The 18256-nt window shown below is 37.2% G+C and overlaps 2 protein-coding genes across 6 annotated transcripts in view; one reads left to right on the forward strand and one right to left on the reverse strand.

Moving 5' to 3' along the window:
- The window catches only part of LOC139766538 (DNA repair and recombination protein RAD54B-like), a 39697-nt gene that overhangs the window by 19952 nt on the left and 1489 nt on the right, over nucleotides 1-18256 (reverse strand). Inside the window, exons 1-5 of one of the 4 annotated variants that reach the window (XM_071695322.1) lie at nucleotides 9726-10203; nucleotides 7309-7430; nucleotides 6115-6544; nucleotides 2909-3008; nucleotides 2066-2170 (exon numbers count right to left, since the gene is read on the reverse strand). In XM_071695322.1, coding sequence (XP_071551423.1) covers nucleotides 2066-2170; nucleotides 2909-3008; nucleotides 6115-6544; nucleotides 7309-7430; nucleotides 9726-9748 — 780 coding nt within the window. In that variant the 5' untranslated portion in view covers nucleotides 9749-10203. Of the gene's footprint in view, nucleotides 1-2065; nucleotides 2171-2908; nucleotides 3009-6114; nucleotides 6545-7308; nucleotides 7431-9333; nucleotides 9394-9725; nucleotides 10204-18256 lie in introns of those variants that run through there. The other 3 variants (XM_071695319.1, XM_071695321.1, XM_071695320.1) reach the window with 3 other exon arrangements.
- On the forward strand, nucleotides 11599-17424 carry LOC139766777 (uncharacterized). Of its 2 annotated transcripts, XM_071695693.1 has the most exons (6): nucleotides 11599-11961; nucleotides 12971-13286; nucleotides 14377-14562; nucleotides 14882-15088; nucleotides 16151-16398; nucleotides 16763-17424. In XM_071695693.1, exons 2-6 carry the CDS (start codon nucleotides 13053-13055, stop codon nucleotides 17187-17189), a joined length of 1302 nt encoding a protein of 433 aa, XP_071551794.1. In that variant the 5' UTR covers nucleotides 11599-11961; nucleotides 12971-13052; the 3' UTR covers nucleotides 17190-17424. The 2 variants fall into 2 exon arrangements, with proteins under 2 accessions (XP_071551794.1, XP_071551795.1); XM_071695694.1 differs by lacking the exon at nucleotides 14377-14562.

Genomic DNA, 18256 nt, shown 5'->3' on the forward strand with positions numbered 1-18256 from the left:
CATTGGATTTTCTAGATCATGTAACAACATACGAGATGAAACATGGGATTGGTGAGGGTTGTAGTTTTATGTTTGAGAGGGTGGATGACCAGGCAGAAGGGGCATAGCTCACAGTGGAGTGGATGAACTGTGTGTAGGGATCAGTAAGGGGTCTTCAAGTAACATCTTTAAGAGCATAACATATGTAATCAATAATTAAGATATTCACCCATGAGATGTTAAATGTGGGTCAGGGGTGCCGTACCTTAGGTGGAATGCTGAAGTGCTTCATATAGTTACCTGAGGACTGAACCTGGATGTAAACCTTAACCCAAGGTGTGAACACATATGCATACAATGACATAGATGAGGATGCTATGGTAAGTAGAACAGTTCTTCCTCTGGTTCATAAAAGCAAAACTTAAGATGAAGACTGGCATGTGAATATCAAAGGAATGAAAAGGAAGAATCATGTGCCAGACTAATCTTGGGTAGTAGGCTGATTTAAAATGGTGATGAGTACGGCAACTTAATCAAAAGGAATGGATGAGGCAATTAGTGATGAGCTACTATGTAAATGACAACATATAAAGTATTAGCAAGAGGCATAGAAAATCTTTTTATGGAGAGGAAAGTGAATGTCTGCAGTGACCTATATGCTTACAAAAGACATTGCACAACATACTTTTAGTCCACAATACAACTACAATAAACAAGCAGAAATAAGCGTAAGCAAGCTTAACTTAAATCTAAACTTAAGATTTCTCTTAATCCTCAAAATTTCATTATTTACTAACTTACTATTTCAAGATTTCCTCAGCTAGACTTCAAAATTTTAAACATTTAAGAAAATCTAGTAAGAGTAGTTCACTTTTTATGCAGCTTCAAACAACATAATACTACAATATCCTGTAAATTAGGATTTCAAACAATAGTACAACATAATGTAAAAGAGAATATAGATGCTCTCCAACATACATCCAAGTTCCATTCTGACCAACCAGTCGGATCTCAAAATGGACGTAAATCAGCATGGCATGTAGAATCCGTAAACCTAAGCAGCATTCTTTTATCCTACTTAATTTCTATCGTGATTACCTTATCTTTATCGACTAGCTTATCATATGATTCTGTAGTTTCTTTTTACCTTTTATTTAAGATTCTTTAGTTCATGGATTGATTCATTCAAACTTCTAATGACCTTTTTGGCAGCTCCTTCATCAGCACTGGCTGCTTCACCTATGTATCAATGTTGTGCAAGCTATATCTTCTTTTAAATCTATTGAGCCAACAATGACTTGTCTTGAAGTTCTCAATGTAATCCTCTCCCACTCACTCCTTCAAAGTCTCAAAAATATGTCTAGTCTTCACCTGAATTGTTAGTAAGCCTGGTCATACATATTTTTGAGCTTGATCTTCCATCTACAGCATCAGCAACTTTTCTGTTTCATGGATGGGTCCTTGTCATTGCTTTGTTATCATAGACTTCATACCTGCCGAACCTTTCAATGCTTCTTGTATTTTTTCTCGTCCTTTAAAATTGTGGAGGCCATCTAATGGGACAACTGTAGATTATGTGCAATCACATTAACTTTTTTTCCTCTATCATACTGGGTGACTACCTTCATTTTCAACTCCAAATCAAATGTTTTCCTTGGCTTGCCAGATCTATTGACATGTGACAGGTTTTCCTCTTGCTTGTCATCTTTGGGGTTTAACAAAAAATTCGTTTAATCCAACATGAAAATTTGTTAGATTCACTTGAATAATGCCCATTTACTGAATGGTAACTGAGAAGGAGAACTGAGAGAGATGCTGTGATGTTAACAGTGCCTGGATCGTCTGACATTTAGTATCATGCACATGCAGCCATAGCCATTAGCACTGGCGGATGAATGACCAAGTGTAATTCTTATATCACGTATATTTTTTAATTCATATTTTTTTCCAGTCATATGTACAGATGGTTGCAAGTCAAATAGGTTGTAAGTGGGGGAGCATCTGTATATATAATACATCTATTTTAATACATATAACTTACGTAACTGCGCTGCATATATCAGTCAAATATATAGGACAAACTGACCTCTACTTCTTTATTTCCAACAGGAAGTGTACTACCCTCTTCAAGTGTTGATAAATCCTTCAACATGTACCCAGAGCCAGAGCCAATCTCCTTTCCCTCTGTATCCTGGAGTTTAAGGGGAAATACACAGTATCAGAATGAATCCACAATGATAAAAATTCAAATCCTTCATAAACTTGGCATTAAACAAGATATAGGACTTAATAATCCCTATCCTCCAAAAAAATTATCAAAGTTGAAAAACCTTTTTTCTATGAGGCAGCATCCTACAAGCAAATGTGATAATCCTTGAGGATTATTGGAATTCAGATTGATCCAAACCACTAAATGGTGGTGCAAAGGCTCTCTTCTGAATATTCCCTTCTTAACACCGTTTTCTGATACTGTAAAGAGATTACTTCAGCATATCCACCTCAATATACTACAAGGTCAACAAAGACATTTCTGCCAATTCTCACAAAACCCACTTGCCACTGTACAAGGTATGAGCACAGGTAAATGTACATTCCTTGTATTTTTAACAACTTGGAGAATTATCAATTATTCATACAATTATCAAACTATTTCCTAAAGTTACTCATCCCATTAAGTAGCATTTGAATAGGCCATCCATCAATATTTCCTGAAGCTTACTGTGGCTACAAACAGTGTTTGGATAATAAAGAGTGTATCATAATTCTGAAGTTAGTGACTGCAAGAGCTACATTTACCCATATAAACAAATATATCAAGAAACTAAAATTCTCTTCTTATCATACAAGACTGAAGAGTCATCAAATAAGAAATCTAAAATTATGGAATGTGTACTGTAATCTAAATAAATCAGAATATCAAATAAGTTACCTTAAGGATGACAGTTCTGCTTTTAACCATCAGTACAGCATCACCTTCCCAGTGTTTGTGCTTTTTTCGAGACCGCTTACACCAAACCACAGAGTAATATCTGAAATATTAAAAAAATACTTCAATATGATAAAAACATCAAATACAGCAGTATATGAGGTAAAAAATTTCAGAGCCCCAGCACTACTGACTACTTCTTGAAATACAGAACAAATGCAATAAGAGACATATGTCAATAAAAAAAAACCCAATAACTTTGCTAATTCAACTTTTTCAGGGAAGAAGTACAAGTGAGTGGGATATGTAAAAGAAGAAGCATCAAAGGGTCAAGAGGAAGATGTAAAAGCTGAAAATGAGGGCAAATGAAAGATGGAGTGAGAAACTATCAGGAAACTTATGGTAGAATAAAAAATAATTTTGTCAGGTGAACAGTGTGAGAACATTGGAAAGAAGACTGGCATTGTCAAATATGCATGGAATTGTCAAGTATGACTATGAAGAATGTATGAGGTAAGGATGAAATAAAGCATTTCTGGAGAAATTTCAATGGCTTTATAAATGGGTTTGAGAGGAGAGGAAGTTGATTGTAATGGGTGACACAAATGTGAAGGTGGGATGTAATGAAACTGGCATGAGAGTTGGTAAGTGGGATGTGCCTGGAGTAAACAAGAATGGAAATTATCTAGCGGATAAATGTGCTGAGAGGGGTTTATTCCTTGTAAACACCATTTTTAAGCACAAGATGATTCATAGATATACATGGATGAGAAATGATGGAAGATAAGAACAAGAAGGTTTGACTGCTTTTGCAGTAGAGGACGAAAGAAGGTTGAGAAAGGTTGTGCTGGATGCTGGACTTGTGAAAGGATTCTTTAGATTCTTATCATTTTGCAGTTCTTGTGAAGGTGATGATCAGGAGTGGAGGTATAGTATAAGGAAGAATGGAAAGGCAAAAGTGTTGGAAAGGGAAATGATGAATCAGAAAGAATACAAAAATGAAAGTGCAGTAAATGTAAGAATCTGTGGAAGATGGATGTGATTCGAAATGTCATGGAAAAGAAGAAAAATGCAATGGAAGACTGCTCGAAAGGAAAGTACCTGTGGCAGTTCAACAGAGGAGTGGAAAAACATAAGATGAGTAAGCAGACTGTTAAGGGGCTGATAAAGGAAAGCATATAAAGAGTAGGTAAAGATTCTGGAAGAAAACAGTGTAAAGTTTAAGGAAAATCAGAAACTATACAAGGAAGAAGTGTGAAAGGAAAGAGATGGATGTAACAATGAAACTGTTTATGAGGAAAGTAAGGAAGGGGAGTGGCTGAATCAAAACAAGTAAGTGAAAAGAAGATGGAAAGAGTATTTAGAAGAAATGATGAATGTGGTAGAAGGTGAGATAGCAGTTGTTAAATGCATGGGTATGGAGGATGGAAGGTAAAGGATACAAATGCTGGGGCCTATAGCAAGAAGGGAAGTTAAAATGGCAATAATGAGGTTGAAGCTAAGAAAGGCACCTCGAGTGGATGGGATTACAGCTAAAATCTTAAAATGTGGACGACAAAGTATTACAAAGGGGAAGCATTTGATATCTAATTTAGCATGGAAGCAAAAGGCTGTGCCTGAGGATTGGGTAAAAGCTTTATCATACCTTTATTCAAAGGAAAAGGTGCTAAGGATGTATGTAGCAGTTACAGGAAAATAAGTCTTTTAAGTACACCAGGAAAAGTCTGTGCGAGTGTTGATTAATATAGTGATGACAGTGGCTAAATGCAGAATAAGTGAGGAGCAAGGGGGTTTTAGGAAAAGTAAGGGTGTTGATGAGGTTTTTGTTGTGATAATGACTATGATAAAGTATCTACCAAAGATAAAAGCTGTATACAGCTTTTATGGATCTGGAGAAAAAGTATGACAGAGTCAAGTTGAATGCTTTATGGGGAGCGTTAAGGATATATGGGGTAGGGAGACAACTGCTGAATGGTGTGAAAGCTTTCTATTGAGGAGCAAATGCATGCGTAAAAATGGACAGAGTTGAACAAAAGTTTCAGTATACATGAAGGTGTGAGGTGGGGCTGTGATGACACCATGTGGCTTTTTATCATACATATGGATGGGGTAATAAGGCAAATGAAAACAAAACTAGAGTAAGGGGTGCAGAGATAGTGTGGTGGTGAGGTATGATAGCTTGTAACAAGTCTTTTTGTGGGTCATACTGTGTTCTTTGCTGAGAACAAAGAGGAAATGCATTAGGCTGTAAGAGTGTTTTATGATGTGTGTAACCAGAGGCAACTGAAGGTAAATATGAGTAAAAGTAATGGTGTTTGAAAGATACAGTGAAAGTATGAGATTTTGCAAATCCCTATAAAGTGAGTCGGAAGTGTATTGAACTGTTTTACAGATACAGAAGAAAAACTGGAAAAGATGATAAAGTTCAAGTAAATGGTAGCTTTGGTAAGTTTGGTGACGTGGAAAAAGAAACATGGGAGAGAACAGCACAGAGTAGAAGAGTTTTTGGGTCCCTTCACAGAATAATGAAGGGCAGAGGTGTTAAGTATGGAATTGAAGAAAGGGTTAAGGGACAGCGTCGTCCTCCTGACCCTGACCTATGCAGCCAAAAAATGGTGGTGGAAATGAGCTATTTGAAAGAAGCATGTGGTATGACAAGACAAAATGAAGAAAGAAATGTGGGGATGTATGAGAGATTTGGTATGGCAGGGAATGCAAAGGATGAATTGTGGAGTGTTAGAGTGGATGAAACATAATACTTTGAGGTGGATTGGACACGTGGAAAGAATGCAAGACTAGAAGTTTACTGGGAGAGAGTATGATAGTACAATTAAAGGGGTTAGTATGTGAAGAAGACCTGTGTCAAGGGGAAAAAGAGTGGAAGGGGACTGGAAAGAGAGAAATGGTGAAGAATGTATGAATGGTCTATGTGAGGGAGGCACACAAGGATAAGAATAAATGGAGACTCTTTTGCCATGGCCAACCCCTTGATGGGAGTTTCTAGAGGGAACAGACATCAGCGATACAGATAGATAAATAAGTGTCATCTACAACTTGCTTTGCAAAAATATGGAAAAAATGGTAAACAGGTCTTTATTTGAGAGAGAGAGAGAGAGAGAGAGAGAGAGAGAGAGAGAGAGAGAGAGAGAGAGAGAGAGAGAGAGAGAGAGTTTTATTTAGCAGAACAAAGCTGTAACCTAGTTACTTACTTCACTTCTTGAGGTTTCTCATTTTCTTCTCCAGTCAGGACACGGTAACAGTGCTCCTGATTCACGTGTGGTCTTTTCCATGATCTCACTTGTTTGCTTAATACTTTTGGCAGTGAATCAAGTCTCTGAGGAGGCTCTTTATTTGGTTCACATAATGAGGGTTTCAATATATTCCTATGGGTGGGACCCAAGGATGATGTGCAAGTGCCTTGGTCAGACACATAATTATGTACTTCCTTTCTTTTATTACACTCTGTCAAGGAAGTTCTTTGGTGATCTTGTGTGTTAATGCAGTGGCTAGTAACAGAGTTGTTTTTTTCACTGCTCTTTTTAATCAAAGACAGAATGTCTGAAGCACTACGAACGAGACCCTGTCTATCTTCCACTTTATCTTCTCTATCTTGAGGAAGTACACTGGATTCTGGTACACCTATGAATAAAAGCAAGTGCACATTTTGGAGAGATAGTCTACAGACATACTAACAAAATTACCTTCATCCCAATGATGTCAGTGTGTCAATTCCAATACCAGTTTTTCACTTTAGATTTAACCAGTAGCAATAATGGACTCATTCATTTCATGATCACCCTACAAATTCCTTTTCTGTTCTCATTTCTGTATATGAATACACCTGCAATCCCTCTTTCTACCTTTAATCGTTTGCCACATTTCCTCCACTTTATTCACACTTAACTAGTGGAACCCTTCACATCTTCAGACAGTTGTCTCATTCACATCCCTAATCTTAATAGTAAGAAATAATTTCAAATGAAAATCAATACCATTTACTGGGATGAGTTCACCGAAACTATGACACACATACATATTCGCCATTTCCCACGTTAGCAAGGTAGCGCTAAGAACAGAGGACTGAGCCTTAGAGGAAATATCCTCACTTGGCCCCCTTTTCTGTTCCTTCTTTTGGATATATATATATATATATATATATATATATATATATATATATATATATATATATATATATATATACACACACACACACACACACACACACGTATATATGACAAAAAGAAGGAAAAACAGGAACATAAACATATCCCTTACGTTTTTCTGCAATATCAAGAAAATACATAATAAATTGATAAAAAACATTCAAATTAAGGGCTATTCATAAACTTTTTGAAAGCTCCTTTACTGAACTTCCACATCAGCAAATCTGCGAATTCTCTTACCATCATTCCGAGTTTCTACACACTGTCGTTTAGATGAGGGGTTGACAAAAGGAGGCCTGAATGGTGCTTTTTTATGCAGCTGTGAAGGAGCTGCAGAGCGTCTCATCTTTCCCCAATTCAAGCTACAAAACAAATACAAAAAACCAGTAATCATTCTTAAATCACAATTTTAACATATGCAGATACTGAAATACTTAATATACCTTAATTACCATACATTTTAAATGACCCCAATGTCATCTCTGGCTTGAAACAATCAGTGACAAGTTTTATTACACCTCAAGTCTCCTTTCAAGTTGATTAATTTCTCCTTGCTCTTCACTTCCCTCATTTGTATACATATTCAGGTCAGAGTCCATCCCTTCAAGCAAATCATTTATAAAGATCAACAAGTTTTGGTTCCAGAACTGAAGCCTGTGGCTACTAGAGAAGCTTTGATATGGTTTTTCTCGGTTCATTTGATCAATTGTAAGTGTTTAATCTACTTATAAATTAACCACACACTTTCCCTAATATTCATAACCCTCAACACATAGGCCATATTTAATACCATAAAATCAAATGTAAAGCTTCCAATCAGGCTTTGTGAAAATAAATCATGGATTGAGATGAAAAGCAGTATAATGGATTTCTGTACTTAACATTGTAAAAGTTATTTTGACCAGAGTACCATGATTTGTAAAACTGTTTCCTTGCACAACACAATCCATAAACTGCCATTGGATCACTGAAATACACTTGTAATACTGTAAAAGACTCAGTCAACGTCTGAAATTTATACTTCTATTGCCAATCTATTGTTAATATGCATGCATTTTTTTTTTATCTAATTTCCAGATCCCCATCCAAATAATGTTATGCCATACTTCCTGCTCTGTAGTGTTAGTCCTGCACATCCTACCTTAGCTAACCTAACCTACCCTAGAACTGCTTTTATGAGTTTCATTACTCTTCTGGGTTTCTGACAGTAATACATGCGTATTTCACCAATCTTTCAGCAATGTTCTTGAATTTCATTATTTACAAAGACTGGGTAAAGAGTGAAGTCAAACCAAGTGAAAACTGGTAAAATCAACAAAGTCTACAGCAACCTGATGTGAGGGCCTGAGATCTACCTACATATTCAGTCTCAAGCTCATATTATACCTAGGAGATTATCAACATCTTCCTCCAGCCAAACTGGCTGCATGCATGTTTCAGGATGTAAACCTGAGCAAACATTCAACACACTTTGTTAACTATCTAATCAATGAACACTAAACCACACTGTAAACTAACTTCCCCAACTTAAAAAGCACTTATTACACAGTAAATTAACTTCCTCCAACTTAATGAACACTAATCACACTGTAAACTAACTTCAATTAACTTCACACTAATAACACTGCAAACTTCTTCAATTTAATGAACACTAATCACACTGTAATTTGACTTTTCCCAAGTTAATGAACACTAATTACACTGGAAACTAACTTCCTCAACTTAATCATTACAACGTAAACTAACTTCCTCAATTTACTACACATCAAATACACAGTAAACTAGCTTTCAACAACTTCATGAAAATTGAATACAGTAAACTAACTTCCCAAACTTAATGAACATTAAAAACACAGTAATCTAGCTTCCTCAAACTTACTGAAAACTAAGCACTCAGTAAACTAACTCCCCACTAATCTAATGAACACAGTAAACTAACTTGCTTCACACTTAATGAACACCAAACATTCAGTAAACAAACATCCCCCAAACTTAATGAACACTGAACACACACTAACCTAACTTCCCAGACTTAATCAACACTAAACACTTAGTAAACTACCCCTAACTTAATGAATGCTAAACACTAATTAAACTAACTTGTCTTAAGTTAACGAACACTAAACACTTAACCAACTTCCCCAAAACAACGAACACTGAACACACTAAACTAACTTCCCATCTCCTTAATGAACACTAGGCACAGTAAAGTTCCCACCAACTATGTGTAATTATTGAAAGGTGTTTAATTAACACCAGAATTACAGTAAATCTAGGTTGTGAGAAGTTTGGTGAGGTTTTCAGTGGCTGGTTGATTTGCAGACGTGTTTCCCGTTCTTTACCTCATTATTCCCAAGATCAAAACTGCTCCTAGTATCATGTCTATTAACGTAGCATACGCTTCAATGTTCCCCTAAGATATACTATAGAGTTTATAAAGCATACTGAATCTACCGATAAGCTTTTCATCCACATTTATCTTATTTCAGTGGTGTCCCTAAAGTGGTACTTAAATTTAATTAGGTTGAAATGGTCAGGACCAGTAATTATTCCTGGTTCAACAACTTGGACCTCATCTCTCCAGAATATATATGTGGTTTCTCATGTTAAGAAAAGTATAATAGGAATAATAACTGTATAATGTCAGAGAAACGAACCTTATATGTTCAACTTCAACCATAGACTGTTAGGGAAGGTTGGCGGCGGGCACAGGTCAAGCTGAAGTTTAACATCAGGTTGTAGTAGGTGAGAGAGATGGTACGGAAAAAGGTTAAGTCGACCTTCATGGAGAGATTGTCAATGATTGCTGGAAGAGACAGAACTCAATGGAACCTTTATCAACAGGATATCGGGTAAGGTTGGCGGGAAGGAAAGTCGACCTGCAGCAAGAGACTGACATGGACGGAGGTCCACTCGATGTTCAACGACAGCTTGCTAAAGAACGCTAGAGTACACAAAGGATATGACAACCTTCAACAAGAGGTTATATGGAACGCAGGTCAAGTATCCTCAACATAAAGTTGTCAGACTCATTGGAGGATAACTCGCAGTCGGTACGACAAACAAAAGTATCCCGCCTCACGAATACTGCCAGTGTCGCCAATCCAAACTCATTCGTTACATCCAACAGACAAAGTACCGCTAATCACAAGGAAACTGTGGCCATAAAACTCGCACGATTAAACAGTTGCCTCCATATGAAACATCATCTCATTCTTTATTGAAGATAATCACGTATTATTTATGCACAATCAGCCACCGGCAGATCAGGTAGCAATTTAGGTGTACAAAGCCATACAATTACCAATCTAGCGATATTATTGCTAGATCTAGCAACTTTCTGGCGTTTAATTGCATTGCGTAAAACTGGCAATTTCATGCAAAATTGGGAACAAATTTGGTAACATGTGTATTGATTTATAGATGATATATAAGGGTACAAACAATTATAAATATGATGTAGTCCACTAAAGATGATATAGCCTCGCCCAACTAACCGGACTAAAACTCTAGAGCATGTTTACATCGCTAAAGCAAGTCACCTTCGGCAAGACTATATATATATATATATATATATATATATATATATATATACACACACACAGAGTGTGAACGAATGTGGCATTTATTGTCTTTTCCTAGCGCTACCTCGCGCGCGTGCGGGGGGAGGAGGTTGTCATTTCATGTGTGGAAGGGTGAAGGGTGGCGACGAGAATAAATAAAGGCAGCAAGTATGAATTATGTACATGTGTATATATGTATATGGCTGTGTATGTATATATATGTATATGTTGAAATGTATAGGTATGTATATGTGCTTGTGTGGATATATATATATATATATATATATATATATATATATATATATATATATATATATATATATATATATATACATGAGTATATGGGTGGGTTGGGCCATTCTTTCGTGTTTCCTTGCGCTACCTCGCCAACGTGGGAGACAGCGACAAAGTATACTATATATATATATATATATATATATATATATATATATATATATATATATATATATATATATATATTACTAGCACGGCAATTAAATATGTAAAGATTTGGCCAAGCGCCTTCGTACTGATCACATTTTTCCGGTATACAGGAATGAGATGACCTGCCCCTAAGAATACTGTAACGCTGGAAAACTTGCATCAAGAGCGTGTCGTATCACAAGCCTGTTTGTGTAGTGCTCCTCCATGGCAATGGGAATCACTGCTAAAATCTATACTTCTGAATAATCTACAGGACAAGTATTCTGGAACTGAGCGTCCTGTACACCTCCTTCGGTCGTTGACCGCGCGATCTCCATGTGCTGAAATACATTGCCTTTATTCCCGGGGCTAGACATTCACTGAAATGCAGAAACACCATTTACAAATGTACTGAAATGGATGTTTTAATTTTTTTATGTTTGCGTCATAAATATTAGAAAAGAAACATGCATATAAATTCAAAACATAGAACGAACTGGTCTCAATCACTGAAAAGAACTTGGGAGATGTGCCTTACATTGTGACTCATGGTGGAGCAGTATAAGTGTAAACCCACGTCAGACTATTCTTGTCTATCAGTGGTGTAAAGGAAAAACATAATATGCTTATCAATTATTGTTCACTGATTTACAAATGCCTCTGCAAAGATGGTGAAAACATGCCTGAAAACGCACTAACAGACGAAACTAATGTGTGTTACACTAAACAATTTCTGGAATAAGTATTTCTGTGTCGTGTGCAGAGGAATGAAATAACTCTTCTGGCCACAAAGTATAGTGTGACTTGTTTTATGTTCGGGGTGTAATGTGTGTGTATCCCTTATGTAAAGAAACATTCATAGAAGATTCTGCAGTGATAGCATCAGGGATTTAGTGTGTAATAACAGGTAAACTAAAAATTTTGTCAACTGAAGTGATGAGTGTATAATTGCATGTACCGAGACGTGTTTATTATCAGGTAAGATGAAAACTGTCTGAAGTGAGAAATATGCATAGTTGAGGGAAAGAACTTTGCATGGTCAAGCCGTCAAAAACACTCCACAAACCTTAGTGTATGAGAAGTGGTCGGGCAAACCACGGAAAGACCTCAGGTTTCAGTTCATAATGAAGGCCATTTAAAGCGAGGAGGATGTAAGCAAATGACGGCAGTTACTTCCTAATGCGGTTAACGGCATCATGTATAGGCAGCGGTTAACGGTACTACGCACAAGTATGTCAGCAGAATTAATACATTTCTTATTGTTTTTCACATCTTTAGCTGAAAAATAAGTCAGTCAGTTTGATCAGCTTTCTGGTTGGTCCATTGATTGGAACAATTCTCCGCTGTCAACAGCAATGTTCTATTATGGCTGTCTCATCCTCTTCCTCCTCACAAAGATATCATTTCTTCAGATGAACGCTCTGTTATTAAAAGCTGACGACCCAACTGTGCACTCCTCTGCGACTTTTAAATTCATTCTAAGTTGTTCAACCTACTGATACGGCTTTTACTGTTATAACTACTTCCGTAAAGATTAGAATTAGTGACGATCATTAGTGGGGCAAATGTACAATAGTTAAGCATCCGATGATTAGAGGGACAAATGCACAGTAGTTATGCATCCCAGTCGGACGTAAGCTATTTTAACATTGGCGCAAACTCACGTTTCACTGAGACAGACGTATCTAGTGAAGTTTCGCTGCGAGCCAAACCTAAGCTAATTAAGTTTTTAAGGATACTGCATAACGTAACAACATAAGTTATTTAAAAAAAAACTATTGACTCCCGGATCGAAGGTAAAGGAAAACCTCTGTGTAAATATCACACCTCTCTTATGTCTCTCTGTCATACAACAATCAGACGTTTACGTGGGTGAGCTTCTGTGGAAATCATGTTCTTTTGTCATCCACCCTCAGGAAGCCGCTACTTCCCACGACAGCGTTCATGAAGGTCGAACTGGTGGTGTATCGGGGCCGGGGTGAACGGTGATCAACAAGTATGATGACCTGGATATCTTGTACCAAAAAAGTTCGCCACTGTTGCACTGCCATTCTGCTAATCACTGCTACACTGCTGTGGTATGACCACTCCTTGCTGACGTTAGAATGGCAAACTGCAACTGCAGAAGGAGAAAGACCTGAGGATCGTATGGAGGGAGGAAACCCCCAGCCTCTTCAGAACCTGAGCCACAACACCTCCCTATCCTCGCCTTCCAAGCAGTCCTACTGTAACGTAAGTGTTTCATGCACATGGGTAATTAGGTTCCTGGAGGTGAGTGAGCGTTCTGGAATTACTCAGTAGTCATGGATGTTCTTAAATGGGTCCTGGGAATTGGTTAGTCGTCCTGAAGGATAGCAATGTATCTTAGTAATCAGTTATAGAATCTTATACGTTTTTAAGTGGGTTCTGGGGGTTATCTGGTAGTTGTGAAGGTGACTGCACTAACGGGTTAGTGCATTCTTCAGTCGGAGTAATTTTCCAGGATTAACCCATACCGGAAAAACCTGACCAAAACGTGGTTTCACAAAGTATTCTCTGTCAATCTTATCTTGTGACCTTCACCTTTGAAACTAAATAAACTTTTGCACATGTTAAACTTTGTATACAGAGACTGAAATGCTAAAATGGTCAGTAGCTATTTGCCAGGTCATCAGATATTGTATACACAATCATATTGTAGTATATATATATGGCCGTGACCATTGAAACAGCTTAAGCCAAAGCATACTTTTGTTCTGCAAAGCTGTTCATCAAAATTTCATGTTGTGTAATCATTTAGGTTACATGGTTCCTTACAGTGGGATAATGTCATTTTGGGGTTGTGGATCTACATTTCTTTTTTCTTTTGCGTATTGTGGTTTGTGATGAAAATGCTCGTCATACCAGGCCATAAATGAAACATGACACAAATTGGTAAAATAGAGAGAAACATGTAGCGTTGAAGATTAATCCAAGAGTATTTGAGGAAATGGTAAACTTACTTTTTAAAAAGTATCAGGTCAACTCTGTAGAGAAAGATATAAGACAAAGAGTGCCAAAGCTTTGCAGTGTATTAAGGAAACTTTGATTACAGAACTTTACCCTGAGTTAATTACAGTATAATAGCAAGTCTCTTATATTTTGGTGTAGGGTAAACACTTTGGGTAATTTGGTATATACAGACCTAACGGAAGATGAAGTGCTTTAGGAAACATAATGGAGCCATCTTTGCTATGAACCGTCCGTTCATTGTCCATGCTTCCCAGAAAACTGTGCGCATGAATCCAGTGTTTTGTATTTAAGCGTCTAATATACTTCCGTCATGTACCCATCGATCCTGCAGATATCGAGGGTGTTACCGAGGGGGCTAGAGATACGGCGCAAAAGAGCACAAAATGCATGCGCTAAGCTGCATAACCAGCTTCCTAGGGTATGGCGTCGCAAGCTGAATCGCGGTCCATCAACACGCATTCTGTCCCCGCTGCGGTGGGACAGACTCCATCACCTCCTACACTGCCATGTACCTAAGGTACTGTGCCACTCTTCTTTTTCTCAAGAATATTCTCCAGAGAGAATAAGATGACATATAATACTTTGCAGTGTAGTTCCATGGGTAAGGTAAATAGTGTCTTTGCTGAGTGGCCTACTCTGCTTTGAAGACTTAATGCCTTGGTCTACGGTGGGGTTTTTTTTTTTCAAAATTTGGAAATACAGCTTGAAAACTACTAATATTCTCTTATGCTCACAAACATGCTAAACTGATTGTTGACGATCAACATTTATCGCGACCAGTTCAACTGACAGATGGCGAACACCACCTTTTATTTACCTCTGCCCTGTACGCACAGGTGGCCTCCACAACGTGGGCGTGGCACCTCCTGCGAGCTCTGGGCGTCAAGGATGAAGTGATCGCCACATCCGAGAACGTGCACATCTTGCTCAAGGAACGTGTCCCTCCACCCAAAGCACAAGACTTCAAGAAAGGCCTTCTTGACGGCACCTTAAAGTTTTTAGTCACCCGACACCCTTTCCAAAGGCTTGTGTCCGCCTACAAGGTGAGAGGATATTATATGCTTCCATCACCTATTAAGGTGAGACAGTGATGTGTATTACTAAGAGGTTTGTATATGTATGTAAGGAATATGCTTGGCATCGGGATACTTTACGCTAGAGGATGTCACTCCTGATGATGGAGGTGGGATTCATCAAGTTCATAGGGCGGTAACCCTACAAGGTGAGGTAGTATGGTATAAAATTCTCCCAAGTGTGCGTGAATGGTTATTGGCTTCATATACTGTACTTTTACATGCACGTCTGACTGGGAGGTCAAAAGCAATCAGATCTAATGCAAAACTGGTAACACACACACACACACACACACACACACACACACACACATATATATATATATATATATTTATATATATATATATATATATATATATATATATATATATATATATATATATATATATATATATATATATATAAATTGTACTGGATGTTAGACTGAAGTTTTATGTCCATTATTATCCGTATATTTGTAATAATTGTACTGATGCATAATTTCATTCGTTCGGTTAAATTCGGTTTAAACTAGTTGACAAGAGTCCCACACAAGGTAATTGAAGAAATTTGATAACATTTCTATGCAGGTAGCCGTATACAATCAAGGCTGAATTGTATCACAATGAAACTTATGAGTGACAAACTATGAGCACGAAAAACAAAAACAAGTAAGCTAGAATAACTAGGCAACAAGAAGGTCAGCAGCTCCCTCAACCATTAGTCCCAACTTATCACCTCCCAACACCCCGTTTGTGGCTCACACTCGTTATAAGTTCCAACTGTTACATTTTTTTTTATCGTATATACGATAAAGAAATTTTGTATTTGCGATAAAAGAGCAAATTTTGGCATGAATGGAACCCTGGAACACATTCCTATATACCGTGTAGAGATTGGTCCCCTTTACCCAGAGTATTTTTTCGTCACCGTTCTTTTTTTTTTTTAAGCACGTCCACCTAACCAAAATGAAAGAATCTTCTTCAAACATGTATGTATGCTCTGCTAAAATATAATGCAGTGTATTATGTACAGTAATTGTCTTTCCTCAGAACAAGATTGTGTGGGACACCAAACATCGACATCAATATGTTGCACTAGCTCAGACCATCATGAAGCAACACCAGAACCCCAATTCGTCCGATCTTGTTCTCCCAACCTTCCGCCATTTTTGCCATCACGTTGCAGACTCCATAGAGACCTGGCTGCTGCAGCCTGAAACTTCGTCTTGGCCAGACCGTCACTGGATGCCCATAACATACATCTGCTCACCATGCCATCTAGAGTATGACGTGTACTGGTAAGAATGTGTGTGTGTGTGTGTGTGTGTGTGTGTGTGTGCACTGAGGACTTGGAAAAAAAATACAAGCACCTGAGTACTGCATCAGTAGTGAGTGACATATACATTAAAGTGCTGCATCAGTGGTGGGTGATAATTAATATAATCACATACATTTAGGTCTGAAGTGCTGTAGCTCCAGTTCGTGAGATTATACTGTACTTCTTACTTTTTTGTTACTATTTCTTTTGCCTTGAAAAATTCTTAGGTACGACTACTTTAACTGATGTAGTGTTAGAAAAAATAACCTCAACATAAATTCACTTGATTAATATTGTACATATGAAAATCTGACATTTCTTATAAGAACTTAATTTTGTTTCAGCAAAATGGATACCATGGATGCAGACACAAGCTTCATAGCCAATCAATGTGGTCTCAGTCATATAATAAATCACAATTTGGTCCTTAACCCATCTTCTCTAAAAGAAAAGGCAAATTTAACGGAAATGAGCACGAAAGATGACGCACATCACGACCAGTCAACATTAGAAAGTTTGAAATCTAGATATAAATTCGAAGAAATAAGTGAAGATAAAAAGTCTAAAGCGAGTAATGATATTGAAGCAATAGCTCTCAAAAAAGATGTTGATAATAATCAATCCCCTGAAAGTGAAGCACAGAGAAAATCCAAAAGGCAACACCTGCTCCAGATAAGTTATGAAGATTATTTAAGTGAGCTGACTCATGATGACCTGCAGAGACTATACAAGATTTATAAGTTTGATTTCGAAATATTTGGTTATAATTGAAAGACAGGTGATGGAGAAATGTAAGGCAAGGTTTACGTGTCTGCACTTTATTAACGTTTATGTATTTTGTCATTTCCGTGTACTGATTGAGAGGAACCAGATTATTTGACAATATGCTCCCAAAATGATGTCCATCATCTGTATGTATTCCACTGAAAAAAAAATAGAACATAGTTATATTTTTCCCTACTTATGTATTCTTAAATTTTACTTCATTATGTACAATAAAATTCTAATTCTACGTTCTAATATTTCTTTCACTTTAAGAGACTGATTTCCACGCTAAATTCGTCACAATTACAATATACTGCACATCTATACCAAATTGCAACTGGTTTTTTGACATATTTCCTTCATTTTTTATACACCCTATATATATATGGTTGCGTAATTCACCAAACCAGAATATTCTTAAGTTTTCTTTTGACATCTTTTGTATACCCATCACTTCTTAACTCTTTGTCTCTCAGTTTTCATTTTTCATCAGTCAGTTCCAAAAGAACTTATCAAATATATTTAACCTGATCATCTATAAATATTAATTACTACACCGCGCTACTCTTACAGAAGGAAAATAAAAAAGGTGTGATATAGAAGCCTTAAGTGTGAGCTTAATTCTTAAACATTTCATAGAACTGAAATATTACTTCCCGAATCCTCTCTTCATATTAGTAAGACTACTGACTTGTCTTCCCAGGTTGAGTGTTAATGTAGGTTTTGTGTTAGCTGTTGCTGTTCCTACACCTTCTCGCAGAATTGCATTTGTTATTCTGACACATTATGCAACCAGCTTTCCCATGAAATCATCAGAGAAACAACTGAGGACTAGATTCGCTAAATGTAATCAAATGCTGTACAGCACTAGCTTTGTAAAGTCATTTTGCTGCATATAACAAATCCTCAATACCATAGATTTTCCATACCTCTCACAGCGCATTCCAATCCACTTTATGGTACAGGTATGACCTTTTTCTGAAGATTTTCTTAATTTTTCTAATGGTTCCCTATATTTGTGCAGGGCTGTAAAAAGAACCACCATTTCTTGGTGCCAGGAATTTCATGACCAC

This window comes from Panulirus ornatus, chromosome 58 (genome assembly GCF_036320965.1).
Source record: "Panulirus ornatus isolate Po-2019 chromosome 58, ASM3632096v1, whole genome shotgun sequence".
Lineage (NCBI taxonomy): Eukaryota > Metazoa > Arthropoda > Malacostraca > Decapoda > Palinuridae > Panulirus > Panulirus ornatus.